This window comes from Canis aureus, chromosome 4, assembly GCF_053574225.1.
Source record: "Canis aureus isolate CA01 chromosome 4, VMU_Caureus_v.1.0, whole genome shotgun sequence".
NCBI lineage: Eukaryota > Metazoa > Chordata > Mammalia > Carnivora > Canidae > Canis > Canis aureus.
Window position 1 is genome coordinate 21226421 of NC_135614.1, and position 21197 is coordinate 21247617.

The 21197-nt window shown below is 38.1% G+C and overlaps 1 protein-coding gene across 5 annotated transcripts in view; it reads left to right on the forward strand.

Annotated features, from left to right (window-relative positions):
- Positions 1-21197, forward strand: part of MYPN (myopalladin) — a 105199-nt gene that overhangs the window by 74510 nt on the left and 9492 nt on the right. For all 5 annotated transcript variants that reach the window (XM_077894728.1, XM_077894726.1, XM_077894727.1 and 2 more), the window contains 7 exons: positions 4335-4931; positions 5290-5428; positions 14394-14615; positions 15796-15945; positions 16863-16945; positions 18746-18872; positions 20181-20388. In XM_077894728.1, the coding sequence (XP_077750854.1) occupies positions 4335-4931; positions 5290-5428; positions 14394-14615; positions 15796-15945; positions 16863-16945; positions 18746-18872; positions 20181-20388 (1526 nt within the window). The remainder of the gene's footprint in view (positions 1-4334; positions 4932-5289; positions 5429-14393; positions 14616-15795; positions 15946-16862; positions 16946-18745; positions 18873-20180; positions 20389-21197) is intronic.

The following is a 21197-nucleotide window of genomic DNA, read 5'->3' on the forward strand; positions in this document are numbered from 1 at the left end:
CAAACCTCAATTATTGAGGTTTGTTTGTCTTTTACGCTCTGTGGGTGATTCTAGTGTGTAGCCAGCATGGTAGCCACTGTTAAAACCACAGCTAAAAGCCAAGTGCAGAGACATGTTTACTCAGAATTAGTTATCCTAATCAGTGATGTGCTGGCAGATGTTTTAACAACGGGTGGAGACGGGGAAGCCCATAGCATTTGCCAATTTTCTCCCACCGTGTTCTATTTCAAGCTGTTAAAGAAAGGTCATTAACTGGGAATTGGAATGAGATGTGCACAGTCGGCTCTCTAGAGCAGTCCAGAACGGGCTCCAGCACACACTGCCCCAAATTTTTGTTGCCAAAATTGCTTTCAAAAATACTTGATACTTGATCCCAAGTTTGTTTTGTTGTTTGATCATTAAGCCTGTTTTATTTCAGCAGTTCAAAATCCCTAAGAAATTACTTTGTATCTCAGAAACCACAAGAGGCATCCTTATAATTTGGAAACTCTAATTTTCATTCTTATAAATCTTGAAATTAATATTTGTAGTTTAGAAACTAAAAAGTAAAAGAGCCACCATTTATTGATTACTTATATGTGGTAGGCAATTTATCAATTTTCACAACAGTGTTGAGACGTTAGTTATTCTTATTTTATTTATGAGGGAATTGGGTCAGAAAAAGTGTAGAAGCTACCCAAAGCCACACAGATAATGAGTGGCAGAGCCAGGATTAGGACCTAAGTCTGTCTGTCTGCAGAAACCATATTCTTGAGCATTATGCTTAAATTATGTGTGTAGCAATGGACAAGATATATTCAGGTAACCCAAGAGAGATGATAAATCTGCCTGGGTAATGATGTCAACTTGAAAACTGATAAAAGAAACCTTGGGTATAAACCTGATTTCAGATATCCTCATGACAACAAGAAAAGAGCAGCTGAGCTTATAACAATTTATGATAGGCAGTTACTTTGAATTAGAGATGTTACTCAGGATTTTAGAACTGGTAGCCGTTGTAATTAATTTTCTCTTCCTTTCTTCTTTCATTGCAGTAGATAAGTTCCACATGTTATCTGTAAATAACCAGTGGTTATTTATGTCATATGTATGTATAATAAGATTTTTGAGTCCTGAATAGCTTGTACTATCTCATGCATATTTATATCTCCTACACAGCCTATCTTTTTTTTTTTTTTCTATATAATAGATAAATATTTTATTTCTGTAATAAATAGAGTTTTATAAATCAGTAAATACCCCACCAACAAACTGAGGAGAAGACACAATTCCTGAAAGAAAATATAAAATTGGAAAAATATTAAAATTCATCAGGTATCAAAGAAACACAAATTAAATCCAAAGAAGACAGCATTCGACCTATCACAAAATTGAGAATTATTTAGTGTTATCCATGGTGCACAGAAACCTGGTAGGTTTTGCAAATAAGTTTAATTTTTGTAGAAGGCACTCTAGAATTTGTTGTGTTGGAATGTTAAGATATCTGCAGGCAGATATATATTTTAAGGACATGCAACATAGAATTATCCATTTAATGCTACACAGCCTATCAAAGTAAACACAGAAGATTCAATAAAAGTTTGTCGAGTAATGGAATTGACACCCAATGTAATGAATAAGAGAATCCAAACAACTGTTTTAAATCCCTTCTGAAACAAGACTAATAAAATGAGAGGGGGAAAAAACAACCTTGTTCAAACAAAAAGAGACATTATTTCCAAGTGAATTCTTCCAGAAACTCAGATAATCAAAACAATTTGACACTGTATCTCATATATCTTTATGTTTAAGACTTGTGACCCTCTATAATCCAATGTATTGCATTGGATGATAAGGGCTAATGTGCCTTGGGAAGCCTTACTTAAAGTAAAAAGCTAGTTCTTAGTTTTTATTCAGTGAGAACTAAAGGAAACAAGAATCAATCAATACCAAATGACTTCCTGCCCCCTTTTATCATCCTTATCTTTCTAAGCTTACTTACTTGTCATATACTACTTTTTCTGTTTCCCTAAGCACAATAAAACATTTCTGCAAAATCATTCATGTAAACTACTCTATGCAGAGATGTCCTGAAAACCATATAGCATTATTTTCTGGCTATAGCAATCACAGAATGTGACCTGACAAATATGAAATCCATTAAAATCTAAAGATTTCTGTATTTTCATTCTATTGACTAAGTTAACACAGAAACAATACTAATTGTATATATTTTTATTTTTCTAAGGATAATCTAACAAAGTTATTTCTGTTTCTCTTGGTCGCTGAATCTTTCCTCTGTGATGAAACTAAAAGGTTTAATTAATTTTTAATTATATCACTTTATTCTCTCAGCTTAAAACTTCTAAAAAGGAGAGATAAGAAAGTTACTATACCAAGTGGCTAACACTTCTGAATTCTTAGTTTAACTCAAAACAAGAATTTTCATAGATGAGTAGAATGATTGCAGCCATTTGACAGCAAATAGGGTCTGTTTGTGAAGTTACTTTTCCATATATTGTGTATCAGAAATGTTACTGAAAGAAAGGAAAAAGATCTTAAACTCCAAGAATTCAGAAAAATCAAGGTTTGGAGAACCTCCTGATTCAACTTTATTATCACTGGTGTTGTTGACCTTCCTGATGCTATAAAAATACTGAACTTTTCATTTTTAATAGATCTCATGTTCAGCAGATCACCTATGTTACAGCAGCAACCTATGTTTCCAAAGAATGTAAAGCTGTGGTAGATTTGAAACACCAGTCTTCCTTGTGGAATTTCCTGTTGTTATTCATTTGAGAGTAAATACTTCTAAACAGCAAAGTTTAGCAGCCCTGATGACTTTATGCATATAAGATTTTTAGAGATTTTCATTTTCCATTTTCTTTCTTAAGAAATAATTAACCAGGGGCACTTAGGTTGAGTGTCCAACACTTGATTTTGGCTCAACCTCCACTCGGGCTTGCTCCCTCTTTAGTGGAGTCTCCTCTCCCTCTCCTTCTTCCTTCTGCCCCTCCCCACTGTGGTTGCTTGCTCTTTCTCTCTCAAATAAATAAACAAATCTTAAAAAAAATAATTAACCATTTTATTAAGATAAATAGATTGTAGGCAAATCATATAATGTTTCTGCAACTCAGCTTCCTACGAAAGAAAAAAGTACTTCCAGCTTTTCTTCTTTCCCCTTAGGAACAACTAAAGTCTAAGGCAATGTTTCTTTTCTTTTCTTTTCTTTCCTTTTCTTTTTTCTTTTCTTTTCTTTTCTTTTTTAATTTTTAAAAATTTTTTGAAATTTAAATTCAATTTGCCAACATGTAACACCCAGCGCTCATCACATCACATGTAAGGCAATGTTTCTAACTAGGGTGGCCATATAATCTACCATTCAAACCCTGATATTTTTTAAAGTAAAAGAGCATTATTAATAATTATGCCAGGAAAACAGGCATAAACCAAGACTCCAGGATGTATTGGGACATATGATCACCTTATCTATAATGCTTTGTTGTTGAGAGAGGATTTGAAACACCAAGACACATCCAGCAGCTTTATTAAGGTTTGCTTTAAAATGAGGCAGAATGGGGGCACCTGGTGGCTTAGTTGGTTAAGCATCTGCCTTCAGCTCAGATTGTGATCTCAAATCTCAATCTCAGGGTCCTAGGATTGAGCCTGGTGTCGGGCTCCCCACTCAGTGGTGAAACTCTTTTTTAAACTCTTTTTTAAAATAAATAAATAAATTGAAGCAGAATGAAGAATACAACACACTCAGTTACTTATGTCGCTGCCTTCTGTCCCAAAGCTGAGATACAGTTTGCTCCTACCAGAACTTTAGGCACTCCCAACAGAGGAGCATTGTTTCAATTTCTTTTCCTAACTTATAAACACTCTAGAATTGGGCTGCCATGTTGTAGGGTCACAACACAAAGAATATAATGTAAACGATGCCTTTTGGAGCTGTGCGTTATGAGGGCTTTTCCCCTTTTCCTCACAAACAGATTTAGAAAGGAGAAACAGCTCACAAAGAATTGATGAGCTCCTTCCTGGCAACTCTGGTTGTGTGTTCTGAGTCAGCATAAAGTTATAAATAGCCTGTATACACATTTTATTTTTAAGATTTTATTTATTTATTCATGAGAGACACAGAGGCAGAGACAGAGGCAGAGGCAGATGGAGAAGCAGGCTCCCTATGGGGAGCCCTATGCAGGACTCGATCCCAGGACTCCGGGATCATGCCCTGAGTGGAAGGTAGACGCTCAACCACTGAGCCAGGTGGCACCCAGGTGCCCCTACACATTTTCTGATGAGTGAGGTCAAGGGTGACAGATTTCCCTTCTTTCTCTCCCCACTCTCGTGTGCAGTGATTCCAGTCAGCTGCAACAGCTTCACAACCAAGTCTTACTGGAACAACAGCAGTTGCAAAACCCGTCTCCTTCATCTCCTAAGGAGTTTCCTTTCCACATGAGCGTTTTGAACTCCACTGCTTCCCCGGCGGTGACAGCGTCCGGCAAGCAGGTGAAGGCCCCACCGGCACAGACATTCAGCCTGGCCCGGCCCAAGCATTTCTTCCCTTCTCCAAGTGCCACCGCAGCAGCAGCAAGCGCGTCCCCTTCCAGCTCTCCAGTGTTCACCCTGAGCGGCACACCTCAAACCATTCAGAGGACAGTGAGCAAAGAGAGCCTCTTACTTTCTCACCCCTCCATGCAAACCAAATCTTTGGGAGGAGCGTCCATCCAAAGCGAGCCACCCCCTCCGGCTCCCATAGAGCCAGCACAACCACCACTCACATTTGCTGTCTCCAGTGGAAACCAGTTTCAGCCTCGCTGTGTTTCCCCAGCTCCAGTCTCTCCTACCAGCCGGATTCAGAACCCGGTGGCTTTCCTCAGCTCGGTCCTGCCTTCTCTCCCTGCCATCCCGCCCACTAATGCCATGGGGCTGCCCAGAAGTGCACCATCTGTGTAAGTGTCATTAAGATCTCTGAAGTAAAAGATGTCACTTAAGAAAGGACCTATGCCTAGAATAGCTTCATCTGGGACAGGACTCTCATTGAGTGGATTCCTAGATAACCCTCATAGACACTAAACAGATTTTGAACACTTTAGAGCAAAGGGCATGATTACTTTAAATCATTTTCAATAATTTAAATACTGAAAACCCCTCTACAAACACAGATTCTCTGTGCAGTGCTCAACGTTGGGGCCTAAGTGCCTGATGACTCCTGGTATCTGATTGCCATTTCAGCCACCCTGATTCCTAGGCTTTCGGGTACTGGCAAGGGCTTTTCATGGGTGTGTCAGCTGTGACTTTATTTTACAGGCCATCCCAGGGACTAATGAAGAAAAACACAAAGTCTCCCCAACCAGTGAATGATGATTACATTCGTGAAACTAAGAATGCAGTGATTCTAGACTTGGGGAAAAAAATGAATTTCAGTGATGTCAGATCAAACCAGCAGGTAAGATTGTTGGGCTCAAATGGTTTATTGGAATTTCAATACAAGAAATACAATTTCACTTAATTCAGTCCTTGGATGGTTGGGCCACCAGACCTCAGTGAGGCTGACCCTGCAGTGTTAGAAGATAGAGCATAGATTAACCAAAGGTCATACAGGAAACTCACCTACATGGATCTACGGTTCTTGATTACTCCAGTAGTTAATTCAATGTAACTGTTTATATGTTTTTATGTAGGATGAAATATGTTAAGGAAAGAGAGATTAGATAGTCTGTTGGCCATTCCAGCAATCCTCAGCTCAGTATTGACAAACACCATCACATCTTTGATATATTTCAATGTATGAGAAGATCTAGATTGAAATGAACTCTAGGGTTCCATGCTGTCCTTTATTTGACTTCTACAATCTAAGGTGCTAGAGGTCTATTCACCAGTTCCTTTCAATCTTTACATTCAACATCAGTTGAATCATGTAAAATAGCCATTAGTCAATATCCTGTGGTTCAACCCATACAACTCTTTGCTCACTAGTGAGTGTTCACACTGAAGGAGAGAAAGAAAAGCCATAAGTGAGCATCAAATTAAAAAAAAATAGACTATTTTGTTATTTGAGCTATTTACTTTTACATTTCATAACATGATTATTTTTTAAAATGTATTACTTTTTAATAACCAAACTCTTGATTTATTTCCCAAGGTGGAAACTGATAAAATCTAATTTGAAACATAACACAATATTTCAGTCAAAAGTATATGCCAAATATTGTAGAATTTGTAGCATAAGTAATCCCTGGAAACAAGGCTCCAGATTTTCCTGACCATATGCTGTTTTCCTTAGTGTTTCTGTCCTTTACCTCCAGTGGAGCCATGGATATACAGTATTTTACAACTGTGCTGTATGTTGGGCAATTTTTACTAAGTAGATTCTTTTGAAAATGTGCTGCTTAAAATCTTTTTCAGTTTGACTTTAAATTATTGAATCGAAGAAGAACAGTTAAACTCGCTATAATTGAGTACCTTTTCCTGTATTGTTTCACCAAATTACATATGTTTCTGGGAGGCAAATGCCAAGGCAACTATTCTTCTCTCTTCCATCTTCTAAATGGAGAAATGGAGGCACAGTTGTCAAACTGTCAGTGTTAGAACTAAAGCTGGAGGCCTGGTCTCCAGGACACCACATTTTCCCTGCAACTGTGCAGCCTTTTACAGTTTTATGGCAATTACCTGTAAGCCCCATAAATGTTGCTCTGTCTGATGCAGATTTGCTTTCCTGTAACACTGTCATCACATATGTGGTTGTTAATCCTTCTAAGTGTCACTGAAATCGGAGCTGTGTTCAGCCTATGTCTTTTATAACTCAGAGAGGGAGCAATTAAAAGCCTGTAAAAATGATACCAGGTGGGATCCCTGGGTGGCGCAGCAGTTTGGCGCCTGCCTTTGGCCCAGGGCACGATCCTGGAGACCCAGGATCGAATCCCACATCGGGCTCCCGGTGCATGGAGTCTGCTTCTTCCTCTGCCTATGTCTCTGCCTCTCTCTCTCTCTCTCTGTGACTATCATAAATAAATAAAAAAATTTTAAAAATGATACCAGGTCAGCACACAAGCTGTTTGATTTTACTTTTATAGTTACTCTGTAGGTAGATCCATGCTAATCTGCTGTCCAACTCCAGCAAAGTAGGGTTTTTCTCCTAATTACCTGAAACGTGAGCATATGTAAACATGAACTTCTATGAATTGAATGTCATAATCCTGATAGAGCTCATTATTAAGCTTCCATCATGAATTAACTCCAAGGCTAATAGAAGGGACTAGGAGCAGTTTCAAAAAGCATCTCAATACTCTCCATTTGAATATCTGTGACGTGCATCAGTGTTCTTCTAAGAATCATTAGTCTGAGAATTGGTATGGTGGTTTAGTTACAGAATTGGTCCTAGACTGAGTTCTATGCCATGAATAAGAAAACCAAGCTGCATAAATGCAATTCTGGAAACTAAGGATCTGTCTAAGATGGAAAGTTTGCATTAGGTTGGTAGATGTTGATTCTGAGTAAGTTTGGGGAATAAAAGGATGACCACATTATAATACTGTTCTGTCATTGTTGCCTTGGGAAATGATAGTGAAGATGTTGCGGAGAACTGTCTAAAATGTATTGTGGCCTATTGATGAAGTTAGAAGAAGAAAATTTGCTTGGGAAAGTGGAAAAACAATCATAAAGAAACACTTGCCTATTGATAGCCATCTATATCTGTAGTCTGGGGACAGAGGAATCAAAATGATCAGTTTTATCATTCCCATATTAGCCTGTACATATGAAGGGGAAGAAAATTATTTCTTCTGAAGAGTATGCATCTGTTTTTGTTTTATTTTGCTTTGAAAACTTTTAGATCTGAAAGTTGGACTCTTACCCATTTTATTCCTAGCAAATGAAGAACAGCAACCTTTTAGAACATGTGTGTGGTCTAACCTCATTCCACTATGCTGAGCATGGAAATAAATCAGAGGTCCTTGAACAATGAATATTGACTATAGACAATTTCCTACCCAGAACTCAAACTTATAAATTAACGTTTTAGAATATGGGTTTTCTTTGACATATCTACCACTTTGTATTATCATAACTGTAATATTTCAGCATTTACCTTCTAACTCATTTTATATAACATTTCTAAATAGCAATTAACATTTGCTTGTTGATTCTTAGAACATTGTGTGACACAAAGGTTCATATTTATCTGGCTAGCTTTCTAAACTGACAGTGAAGTTTCTTTGAGTTGATGATAAGTTGAATTGACACGAGAGGTACCCAGCCTCTAGATTTTAGGCTACATTATTCCTTATTTTGAAGTGTATCATTCACCACCAGTGGATCTTCAGTGGACAACAATAAACATAAATGGTTTAGGATAGCAAGGTGAATCTGAGAAGTCAAAGGAACATAGGATCACAAAATATAATAATGAATGTTTCCTGACCAATTATTTTAATTCACACATGACTTAACATGATTTTCTTTACCCAGTATATATTTGGTAACTGTTAATTTCTAAACACACACACACATACACACACACACACACACACACACACACACACAGAGTCTTATTTCAGCTTTCCTCCTTGACCTCATTTCTCTGGAAACATTCCCATCACTTTATTCTGCTCATTCCCCCCAACACACTTTTTAAATTAATGCTTCTTTAAAACTGTCTGTGGTTCCCAGATACTGCCAAAAGAAAAAAATATGCACCTAATTCTTGCTATACTTTTTGTTCCTCTAATCTTCTTCTCTAAGCTGCTTAGTCCTTTCTTCTACCTAAAGCATACCTCTTTCATCTCTTACTATGAACTCTTTATGAAAATCCTATTTTGGGATCCCTGGGTGGCTCAGCGGTTTGGCGCCTGCCTTTGGCCCAGGGTGCGATCCTGGAGTCCCGGGATCGAGTCCCGCGTCGGGCTCCTGGCATGGAGCCTGCTTCTCCCTCCTCCTTTGTCTCTGCCTCTCTCTCTGTCTATCATAAATAAATAAATAAATCTTTAAAAAAAAAAAAAAAAGAAAATCCTATTTTGTGAGTCTTGCCATCATTCCTTTTCTAATAAGAATTCCACACAGCCATTGACCTTAGGTTGCTTATTTGGGGCACAGTAGAACCTTGGGATAGTGAAGTATCCCCATGTCATCTGCCATAGGCCCACCCAGGATACACCAGTTATAATCTCCCTAAGAGCTGGAATTGGTGGATGTCTTAATCATTGCTGCACCCCTGTTGTGTCTGGCACAGAGTAGGTACAGCATATGTGCTGAATTAGTACATGGTTATGGGATTTACATTAGTTTCATATAAAATAATGAAACTTTCGACCAAATAGAAAATTTTGGATTTGTGGCCTATCTATGGAAAATATCTCACTTGACTATATAGATTCTGATTATGCCTAATTATGGATACTACCCTATGATAATAATCCATTTCACTCAATAGATTAAAAAGATGAAAACATTGAAAGTAAGCAAAACTCTGGTGTTAACTGAATGTCAGTTTCAGACAGAAAAACATTCTCTCCTTTGGGCACAGACATCACTTACAAGCATCTGATGCAAAAACTGCTGCTTTTACTGACAAAGGGATAAGGCAAGGGGAAAGGGAGATTGCAGCATAAATTCAGTCCTGGGAATTCAAAGCCTGTGTCCACCAGCAGTAGATCAGTAGGACAACCTTTCTGCAAACAGTGAAGAAAGCACTTAAATTTAACTCCTACATATTGCTTTTATTTGCAAATTTCTTTACAAAATCTGAGTCCCATCAGTTGTGACTTGGAATGACAATCTTGATTTATGTGTAATCAGAGTAGTTATCCTTGTGATAACCAACTTTTAGTTGCAAAGCACTACAAAAAGAGGTCAATTTCTTCTTTGGGGATGGTATACATCTTTGGTAACCGCTCAGGAATAAAGATTCAGTGCTTTAGCAACAGGCGACGTACCCCTGTCACACAACTGTATGGTTTCCAACTGCATGTTCCTGTTTCCCATTTCCCAAATATTTGTGAAACCTTTATGGGAATTCCTTGATTTACAGCATTCTTATTTTGTTGCTGATTTGCAATTTATACATTATATACTTGGTAAATTAAACAAGTATGTCTAAAAAAATTTTTTTTCTCCCAGTATCCCTTTGAATTTATTCAGTGGGACTATTTCTCCTGCTCTAGCAATATCAAACCTAAGGCAGTCAGTCTCAAAACAGTTTTGGCCCATCTAGTTCTTTAAGGTTCTATGGTAACTTTGTAGTGAAATAGTCTTGACTCAGTAGCACAAAATTTCCAGTCCTTGTAGTAACCAACACTGTAATCCTTATTCAGAAATATAACACCACACACAAATACTCCCATCCATACCCCCACGCTGCAGAGACTGTTATAAATGGTGAACCTAAAGCCAGGAAGGGAAGTATGGCCAGCTTCTCTCTTTTTTGCTTCATCCTCCCCCGCTTTACTACACTGTTCCACACTCCCTTTTCCAGCCACAGAGAGACAAAATCTGACCCCATAGTGGCTTTGTCTTGTATGTGGCCCATGTGTGCAGGATGGAACCTATCACAAGTCCTCTGCCCTGACACAATGCAGCTTGCCCAGTGACAAAAAGCTGCCTCACTCCTCGCTTTAGCTCTTTTAGGCAGGAGTCAGATATTAACCCATTGTAGAAAACAAAACAAGCTCTCCAGATGGATCCATTTAATCTCCCTTGCTGAGCTTAAAGTGAAGGCAGGTACCCTTGGAGTAGAGGAGGAGGTAGGAGCTGCAGAGACACAATAACTTTTTCCAAAGTCCTCTCACTGGATCTTCCTCCTTGCTTCTTTGTAGAGGAGGAGGTGAGGGGTTTAGATGGTCTAGCCTGTCTGTAAGCACCTGCTTTTGAAATTTCTGGGGAATAGTTTGTCTGCCAATTCACTTGTTTTTTTTATATCTAGCCCATCTTTGTGCCTCGATAAAAACTTCCAGTTAAGATCTGGTTGCTACTGTGTCCTCAGTACCTAGTTATAAGTAGTATTTTTTAAATAACTCAGTGAGTGTTCTGTTTCCATCACCTCCCAATTTGCTATACTGATAAAATAATAAATATATAACCAATATGCATACCTTTATAGTAAAACAAAATGTGCATATTTTCATCATAGTGCTTCTGTAGTTCCTTGGATCAAATCAATTCAAATATTTATAAACTCCGTAAAGTCAGGCTGCAACTTGGTCAAATCAAGTTTGGAATACATGGAGACAATGTGGTATTTATATTCTCAGGCAGGCACTTGAGGCCTCATATATATCATCCATTGTATTCCTGAAGGTTAAGTATAATCATAACTTACCACTATGTATAATAACCCTTCTTTGGGAAAATTACTTCATACTTTCAAAATAGAATTTCAGGAATTCATCTCTCCCTATAATAACTCTGACAATCTATTTAGCCAGGAAGTTACCAGCCCTTACATGTCTGGCAGAAGCTTCAGGAAAGATGCTTTAATTTAGAGCAAGAGCTCCATTAGACAATGACTAGAGGTGGTATGGAAAGAACTGGGGGGGAAAAAAAGGAAAGGACTAGGAATTTGGGGACTTAAATAAAATAAGATGAGAAGCCGTAGAAGGCTAAGACATCCCTCGTGCCACCCTCACAAAAACTCTGAGGTTTCCTGAACTTTAGGATCAGTGTGTGAGGTTTGAGAACTATGTGAATTATTCTGTTTGGATGTAATTTTCAAAATAATAAAGCCTCTATTTAACACCTACTTCATATGTAAGGGAATAAAATGACTCATTGGTTTTAATCCTCAATATCCCAGAAAATAAACAAATGTGTTAAAAAGAAAAATAATATATAATCAGAAGCATAAATGCAATTCAAGAAAGAAGAAATATATATTCTTCATGTGATTTTAAACTGGCAAGTCTTCTCGGCCTTTTGGCTAAGATCAAGTGTAAACTGGCAAGACTAAAATATTTCACATTTGGGAGATCATTAAATGTATTTATGGAAAATATAGTCATTGTGTGAAGTATTAGATTGAATCATATGAAATTCTATATTTTTGACCTACAAAAAGGTCAGCCTCATATAGTTTGGTCTACTAGGTAGCTGGAAGCTTTGTCAACTTTTTAAAAATTCCTATAATATATAAAATAGTCTTAATACTTTTAAACTAGGTTTCAAATTAATGGAAGTGGACAATTTTTTACTTTAACTGGTTTGAATTATCTGATTAAAAATTAATAAGCTAACTGAAGATTAATCATTTTCTCTACCCTGAAGAGCTGTGGGTTTATTTTGCTTACCCACTGTGAGATGTGGCCAAGAAAGGAGGATTTAAAATTGGGTTCAAGAAATTGAAACCAAGAAACACCTGATTTCTGTATTTCTGTTTCCTAAGTTCCAATTCTACACAAATTCAGGTGATAATATGTATAAGATAATAACTAAAGGGCATGAGTAATGTGATTTAATAGCTTGAGAATACATTTTATGAGTCCTGAATGCAATCACTCTGCGTAAGACTGGAGGCAGATGTGTATCATCCATGTACTTCCGAATTCTATTTCAGGAACATCCTAGTGCTGTCTCCATGGTGCTCACCTAAATTATGAAATTGTGGTTAACTAGAGTCACAAGCTTAACAGAAGGTCTTACCTTCAGCCCAAAGCCATGGCTCAGGAGTCCTCAAAGATGCAGTTGGAACAAGTGATTGCCCCCATGTCATCCATGTATTCACTCATTCTTCAGATACTCACTGAGCATCTGCCACAAGGCAGACACCATTCCATGTTCTGTTGATATAGTGAGAAGCAAGATAAACAAGATCTTTGCACTTGTGGAGCTAACATTCTAACCCTTAGAGATATTCAGTCACTCAATCAATAAACAAACAAGAAATATACTAGATAGTAACCAGTACTGTGCAGAGAATTTGAATGGAGAGTTCATTTACATGAAGTGGACTGGGAAGGCTGCTTTGAGGAGGTGACATTTAAGCTTGATAGTATTCAGCAGGGAGAAGGAATGACAGGAATTCAGGACAAGTCCTAGATTCAGAGTTTAACTTGGTACACTCAAAGTGTGGTCTGAGGTCCTGTGGCAATCTGTAAGCTATCACCTCTCCACCTTGACATAAGTACAGAAACTGAGAGTAACCATTAAGAAATCTTCATAGCAATTTGACAGAAAAATTTTATTTACCTATTAAATATAATAATTTTGCATGCCTCCTAAATTACATTTTTGCTATGAATTCATTTTTATTTTACTTTATAAAACTATGCATTGGAAATTTTTTAAAACCTGGTTTTCACCAAAAATAGTGTGAGAAACACTGGCTTAACTACTCAACAATTGGATGAATAGTGGCATGATTTCCTGATTTGGGGAAGAGCAGGGTAAGAACATTTCTGGGAGACAGAAACAAAATGTGTATTGTTTGGATGATGCTAAGTTTGAGATGTCCATTGGGTGCCCAAGCCATGATATAGAATCAATCACTGGGCATATGAGTCTCATGATGTACAGTAGATCATTGAGTATATGAGTTTTGAGGAAAGCTCAGGCTTAAAGATATGGATTTGGGTCATCAGCATACAGAAGATAATGAAGCTGTGAAATGGGATGAGACCACCTACCTAGGACTAGGAGCTAGGAAAGGAGACTGATAAGGATCAGCTTAAGAAAGAAAGGGAAAACCAATATGGTGTTGTGAAAACAAACAGAAGAAAATATTTCAAAAAGGAGGAAGTAGCCATCTTTGCCTAATGCTGCTGAGGGGTCAGGTAAGAAAAGATTAGTAGCAATTGGATTTGGCAAATTTGGAGACCCTGACAATCTCAGTGGAACAGTGAGAACACAAGCCTCATTGGAGTATATTAACAAAAGAGTGGGTAACAAGGAAATTATCCTGTAACAATACAAAATTACTTCAGGTAGGTTTGTTGTGGTAGGCGTAGAGAGATGCAATGAAGATGGATGTGAAGTAAAAGATTTATTCAAGACAGGTTTCATCAAGTATACGGATGGGAACGTGCAGAATAGATAGGAAGTTGGTAATGGAGGCATGCATCAGAATGCAGTTCAGAATAGTTTTTCCATATTACCAGATAAGAAGTTCTACATATTGAAATGGACATTAATACTAGAAATGGAAATTACATTCCATCTTCATTTCTCTACAGGATGCTACTGGGGCTCCATACTCAAGGTGAGGAATCAGGATTCACTAAGGCAGTTTGGGATTATAGTAGAGACATTGACATCTCCTTTAGTGCTCCATGGTGAGGAACTGGAAATGGAATATGTTTGGTTTATTGGGTTTCCATGATATATATTTAATATCTGAATCTAAAAAGTTCCATCCTCAAATTACACTCATAGTCATCCTCTTTCTCACCCATAGAACTGAAATTGAAACATATTTGCCATTTTGACAGGAGTACAAAATTTCAAGCTTTGAGCAGAGGCTGATGAATGAAATAGAGTTTCGCTTGGAACGTACCCCTGTTGATGAATCAGATGATGAAATCCAACATGATGAGATCCCCACGGGCAAGTGTATTGCTCCCATCTTTGACAAAAGACTTAAGCATTTCCGGGTTACAGAAGGCTCTCCAGTGACATTTACTTGCAAAATTGTTGGAATACCAGTTCCAAAGGTAGGAGAAGATGACCAGTTGGTTGCCCAACCAACAACACAGAGCTGTAGACGGTGCCTTAATGAAAGTTTTGTCAGATTCTAGGGAAGTATCTACAGAGGGAATAAAAACTACTGCCAGAAAACTAACAAAGCCTAGATAATTTTACTAAAAAGAGAGAGTCAGAGATAGGATCATTAAATAATTAGGCCAAAAATAAATCAGATTTATGGGTAAGTTAGAATTTTAATACAAGTTTAAAATAAACTTCTTAGTCATAATCTTCCATTTTGGGCTATTGATTCTCTCAACCACCAAACTCACCAAATTGATATTTTTCTTTTTACTTAACATTTATTGAATACCCACAAAGTGCCTGTTGTTGCACAAAGTGAGCTATATTTGTATTATGACTATTAGGTTGGTAAATGCTGAAAATGTCATATCGTTATTACTGGCTGCTGAAAAATCTTATGAGTCACCAGATTTTTTTGGCAGTCAGCTGAAAGAAGGATTTACACCTGGTATGGCTGTGGTAGGGGATCTCTCTGCTCTACTTTCAAAAACATTAGCATGGTGTTATCATGTATGGTTAGGTAACCAGGAAATGTGAAGAAGAACAGCTGCAGCCAGTATTTTAACCCCCTATCTTTGAGATATCTCCTTGATACATGCAGAATTCAACATGAAAAATATACTTACTTAAATTTTAGCCAGATGAGAAATTTAACAAGTGACTCCTGGCTTCCTTCCACTTGGTATAATAAACCATACTATCCTTTCAAGTAAGGTGAGCTATTGTAGACTCTCAGATCTGTGACTGCAGAAGACTTGAGCTTGTAAACAGGATAATGGGGGCGGGGGGGCGGAATTCACACTCCTGGCTTTCATTATTTTGCCTCTGAAGACATGTCTGGTCCTTGGGGTGGCTTTTTAAGTAATTATGAAGTACAATAGAAACAGTCAAAAGCTTGATCTTGATCCTAAATTATACAGAATTTTTGACTTATGTATTGTGTATGTACAAGTGCAGGAGCATATTATATAGTCATTTTTAATATATATTTTTCTAAGTGCTTTATAAGGGATGGGGCACTTGTAGAGATGACTATCAGTCCTTGCCTCACCCTACTTCCTACTTCATCATCCTCAAAAGATGTACAGAACAGTGTATGTTCTCCTCGATTAACTCTCATTGCAGGTTTACTGGTTCAAAGATGGGAAGCAGATATCAAAGAGAAATGAGCACTGCAAAATGAGGCGAGAAGGAGATGGGACGTGCTCTCTGCACATCGACTCCACCACCAGTGATGACGATGGCAACTACACTATCATGGCTGCCAACCCCCAGGTGGAGAAGCAGGGTTCTGCGCTGTGCTGCACTCTGAGGAAGGAGAACTTGATGTCATTGTGAATGAGACCTTGAGAAGTGCCAATTACTAAGGATTGCTGAGGAAAATGAATGAGAAGCATTGTGATTGTGTGTAACTAGAGCACAGCATCACAGCTTAAAAGACCAGTTAGCCATTGATGGGTCACTCAACCCTTCAGCCTTTGTCAAAGGAGATTTGTAGTATCTGTTCACTATATCCCAGATGTATTGGGCTAAATCATATGGTTATCAACTCATTCACTCTCTTGAAGAGTCTATAAATCATTCTACCAAAGAATGATTTGTTTTGTTCTTTAGAAAATAAGCAAATTACTCCAAAAACACTTGTCAATATTCCTCAAAATCATAATGTCTTTTTTTTTTTTTTTTTTGGTAAAAGTTGGAAAGCCATAATATTTCACTTTCCTTTTCTGAATGAGATCAAGACTTAAAATTCCCCTAAAAGTCATGGTGGCAGAATAAATATCTTCAACCACGATTAGAATATAAACTATAGAACTATAATTTCTATTCTCACCCATTCTTCTTATTAAAAATGTTAGTTTTGAGGATAATCTCTATTAAGAAAAGTATAAAATACTTGGCCACAGTCTCTGCATGTGGCTGCAGATAATGTTAAGTGCACAAGAATTCAGATTTGTTTACATCTGTGCTCTATTCATTTCTCAGCTCAAAATGAAAGTCTCCATAATATTCTTTAAATTCCTCCCTGGAATATTAACAGTGATCTAAGGAGTCATATTTTATTGTTTTCATTCCCACCCCCAAGTTTTTGTCCTCAGAATAGTTAGCAAAAGGTTCATAATGCTCCAGTCCAGAAAAAAATTCATATAAATTGAAAAAAAATGTGGAAATCTCTTATTTTTGTTTCTCAGGGGAGAATCAGCTGTTCAGGCCACTTGATGGTCCAAAGTTTGCCCATTCGCAGTCGACTAACATCTGCTGGTCAGTCTCACAGGTAAAGACAGTAAGAATCTCCCTTCTCTAGCTCCTCCCAAACATCCGCCCACCACAATAAACATCAAAGTATTGGTCTACAAATTGTTACATAAAGTGCAGTTCTGCACCTGTAGCATCAACATTCCTTGGGAGCCTGTTGTAAATGTGGAATCCCAAGCCCCACCCCAGACCTACTGAATCAGAAAGCGCATTAGAGGGCAGCTCGGGTGGCTCAGAGGTTTAGCGCCGCCTTCAGCCCAGGGCGCGATCCTGGAGACCCGGAATCGAATCCCACGTCGGGCTCCCGGTGCATGGAGCCTGTTTCTCCCTCTGCCTGTGTCTCTGCCTCTCTCTCCCCTTTCTGTGTATTCTCATGAATAAATAAATAAAATCTTGAAAAGAAATAAAATACATTATAATAAGATCCCTAGGTGATTTGTGAGCACATTACATTTGAGATGCAGTGGTCTGTCATATACTCTTAATGGCTCAAAATTTGTAACCATCAGTAGCACCTGTGCAGATAATATATAAACCAGAATCTTTGAATTAAATTACCATATTTTCTTTAATAAAACAGAAACTGGGGACGCCTGAGTGGCTCAGCAGTTGAGGATCTCTGCCTTTGGCTCAGGGTGTGATCCTGGAGTCTCAGGATCAAGTCCCACATCGGGCTCCCTGTGGGAGCCTGCTTCTCCCTCTGCCTATGTCTCTGCCTCTCTCTGTGTGTTTCTCGTGAATAAATAAAATCTTTTAAGAAATAATACAACAGAAACTGTTAATGGGTATATGTATATAGGTCAAATATTTTTGTTGTTGTCCCCGGTATAACAATTGTCTCTAATATAGCAATTGGCTTTATTCCTCTCTGATTTTACTAACCGTTAAGAATTAAGAGCCTGGCTTCCCCTTGAGTCTTATGGTGCCATGAAGTCTTAGCAAAGCATTCCATAGTTGCTGACATGGATAAATTATATTTGACTTACCAAAGGAGCAAAAATAGTGACCCATGGTTCAGATACAGTATTTCATCACTGCTGCAACTATACCTTCTTCTTCATTTTTTTTCCTCAGGAACAGCTGTTACTGTTGGTCAGTCTTAACCAGTTTAAGTTCATGACCATCTTTAATGGTCTGCCATAATTTATAGCCAGGTTAAATTTTATTACTCAGAGACACAGGGATTGCAGCTGCCTTGTTCTGGGTAATAAACAGGACTTGTCTTTTGGCTCTCATTTGAGATTCAGCTTGAATACTGATTTATTTGTTTATTTTGAAACTTTTGAACAACTGGTCAAAGCCAAGGCAAGGGGAGCTGAGCTACTTAACCCAGAATGACTTCAGAGAGAAAGAAGCTAAAGCCTGTTTATTTTATTACAGATCTCATAAGATAATCCTACAGTGTATGAGATGCTTACCACTTTGCTTTTTTACATAAGCTTCACACCATTATTTATTATTTTATTATTTGTTTACAACCTCCTTCCTCACCCCACCCCCAAAATATCTGTTCTCTGGACTCTATAACCAGGCCTAAATGCTTGCTGTTTTAAGTTTATAGATTGGAGGTTTTTTTTGTTTTGTTTTGTTTTGTTTAGATTGGAGGTTTTTTAAAGATTTCATTTATTTATTCATGAGAGACACAGAGACCTAGGCAGAGGGAGAGGCAGGCTCCCTGTGGGGAGCCCAATGTGGGACTTAATCGCAGGACCCTGGGATCACACCCTGAGCCAAAGGCAGACACTCAACCACTGAGACACCCAAGGGCCCCTATAGATTGGTTTCTATGTTTAATGCCTGAACATGCTTGTTTTTATAGAGGAAGGTCCCGAGTACAAGAAAGAGACAAAGAGCCCCTACAGGAACGCTTTTTCCGACCGCATTTCCTGCAGGCTCCTGGGGATATGGTAGCTCACGAGGGGCGCCTCTGTCGGTTGGACTGTAAGGTAGACTCTAATACCTATCCTTGGTTCCAGCTCTGTTCACATTTTGCATTTGTTTTTTGTTTTTTGTTTTTTTTTTTACTTATTTTTGTCTGTATTCGTTTTGTGTCTTGTTTTGTTTAGCGAAAGGGGGACTGGGGAAGGGAGAAAGATCACTTCTTTTCTCACAAGGCTTTTTCAGAGCATTTAATACCAGTCAAAAGAATTTCATGGAATTTTTAAGTCTCTATATCTTAATAAAATTACATTGGTATTGTATCAAGTTAACTCTTCATCTGTAAAAGACAACCAAAAAGTGATATAAGTCCCTGGAAAGTCTTTATTACTATAAAGCCAACAGTGTGATTTTTGCATCCTTGATGTGAATTTCTATGATATATATATATAGATTGAAAAAATTAGTCATGAAAAGATGGCTCCACGGTAGTTTATGAAAATGGGAGTTGGTTTCTCAGACTAATCAACATCCACCACCTTTAGCTATTCTACATGCTAATTCTTCAATCAGAAACTATGTTCAGTTGAGGAGCATGAATATCTCTCAATATGAAGAGAAATTTAAGTCACCTCTTCTATCCCAGACAAAGATGCAGAATGCTATGGGAATTTTAGATGCTAATTAGTAAAGGTTTGAGATTAAGCATCCGTGGAGTCCACTTCTCTAGGTGGTTCTTACTCTGCCAATGGCTGCCTAAATAATATTTGAGATTGATTGTTACTTCTTCCATCCTACACCCAAAAAGATACCCATTCCAGGTCCCATCCCCAGAGATTCTGATTTAATATAGCAAGTGAACATTGAGATTTTCAAATGCAACCCACATGATTATAACACACAGCAAGGTTTGAGAATTCTAATTTAATGTCTTCCCTTTCCTTGGCTGCCTCTTGCTTATCATGTAAGCAATATATATAAACAATATATATCCAAATATCCTGGCAACAGAGCTGCAGAATGTCTGCAGACACCAAGGGGGATGGCATCCACACCGACAATGTAAGCAAAATATCATCTGTGAAACTAACTCTGCAGGCCTTTTTTATCTATTCATTTAGTTTTTTTTATTTCTTATTTATGCTAATCTAGAATATATTCATCACTCAAATTTGGGTCAAAATCCTATACAGTTTAAATTAATTTGGCAATTCATCCAGCCCCTCTTGTCCTAATGCCTCTGAGGAGAGGTTTTTATCCACCCCATGATTTTTCTCACTATCTCTGGTGCCAGAAGAGGATGAAGAATTCAACCACCAAATAAATCTGCCTGTCATCGGTCTGTCATTTGCCTCAGCTGTCCTGTTGTTTATTAGGTGAGTGGCTTACCGCCCCCAGAACTGACGTGGCTGCTCAATGGCCAACCTGTGCTACCAGACGCCTCCCACAAGATGTTGGTCAGGGAGACTGGAGTCCACTCTCTGCTCATTGACCCGCTCACCCAACGTGATGCAGGGACCTATACATGCGTTGCTACCAACAAAACCGGCCAGAATTCCTTTAGTCTGGAGCTCACTGTAGTAGGTAAGGTTTGCAGCTGGGACCCCTAACTCCCTTCAAAGTTATTGCCCAAATATGCACAGCCTCTGACACAATTCCTTAGTCCTTTGCCCAAGTTTAATCAAGTTAAACTTTAACCAAGCTTAATCTCAGTTTCTCCTTCGCTGTAGTAAGGACCATATTTTCTACATTGCTTTCAAAGACATATCAGTAAACACATAATGTGGTATGTTGTGCATACAACATGTAATAAATCAGAGTCATTGTAATAGTTAATCAATTAATTAGTATATTGACTACCAATAAATTCAAGTCCCTTGCCCCACAGTTCATCACTCCTGGAACATACCAGGATCTTGCCCCTACCCCAAGCATCTATGCCATTGCTTCACTGATCCTTCTACCTGGAATACCCTTCTTTGCCTAGGAACCTCCTAGTTACTCTCTAAGGCTTAATTCAAATGTTACCCCAGAGGCATATCCTCCTCTGTTTCCATAGCACTTAGAAAAGGAGGGACTCTTTAGAGTACTTGCAACCTTCCTGTAACTGCCTTCCATGTAAACTTTGCCTTCCTGAAGAGACTGTAAGCTTCTAAAGTCAGACATTTTGACTCTTTCTGTATATTTCCAGTTGTCTGACTCGGTGCCTGGAACATGCACGGTGCTCAACAAGTGTTAGTTGATAACTAAACAAACAAACCTTTACCTTAGAAGATTATATAAACAAAACACTGTCATGCCTACAAATAAGGACAACAAGTCATCATCACTTGGTTGATACCAGCCCTCAAGGCAGGGGTCCAGACAGAATTAGATTTCAGAATACACGAATT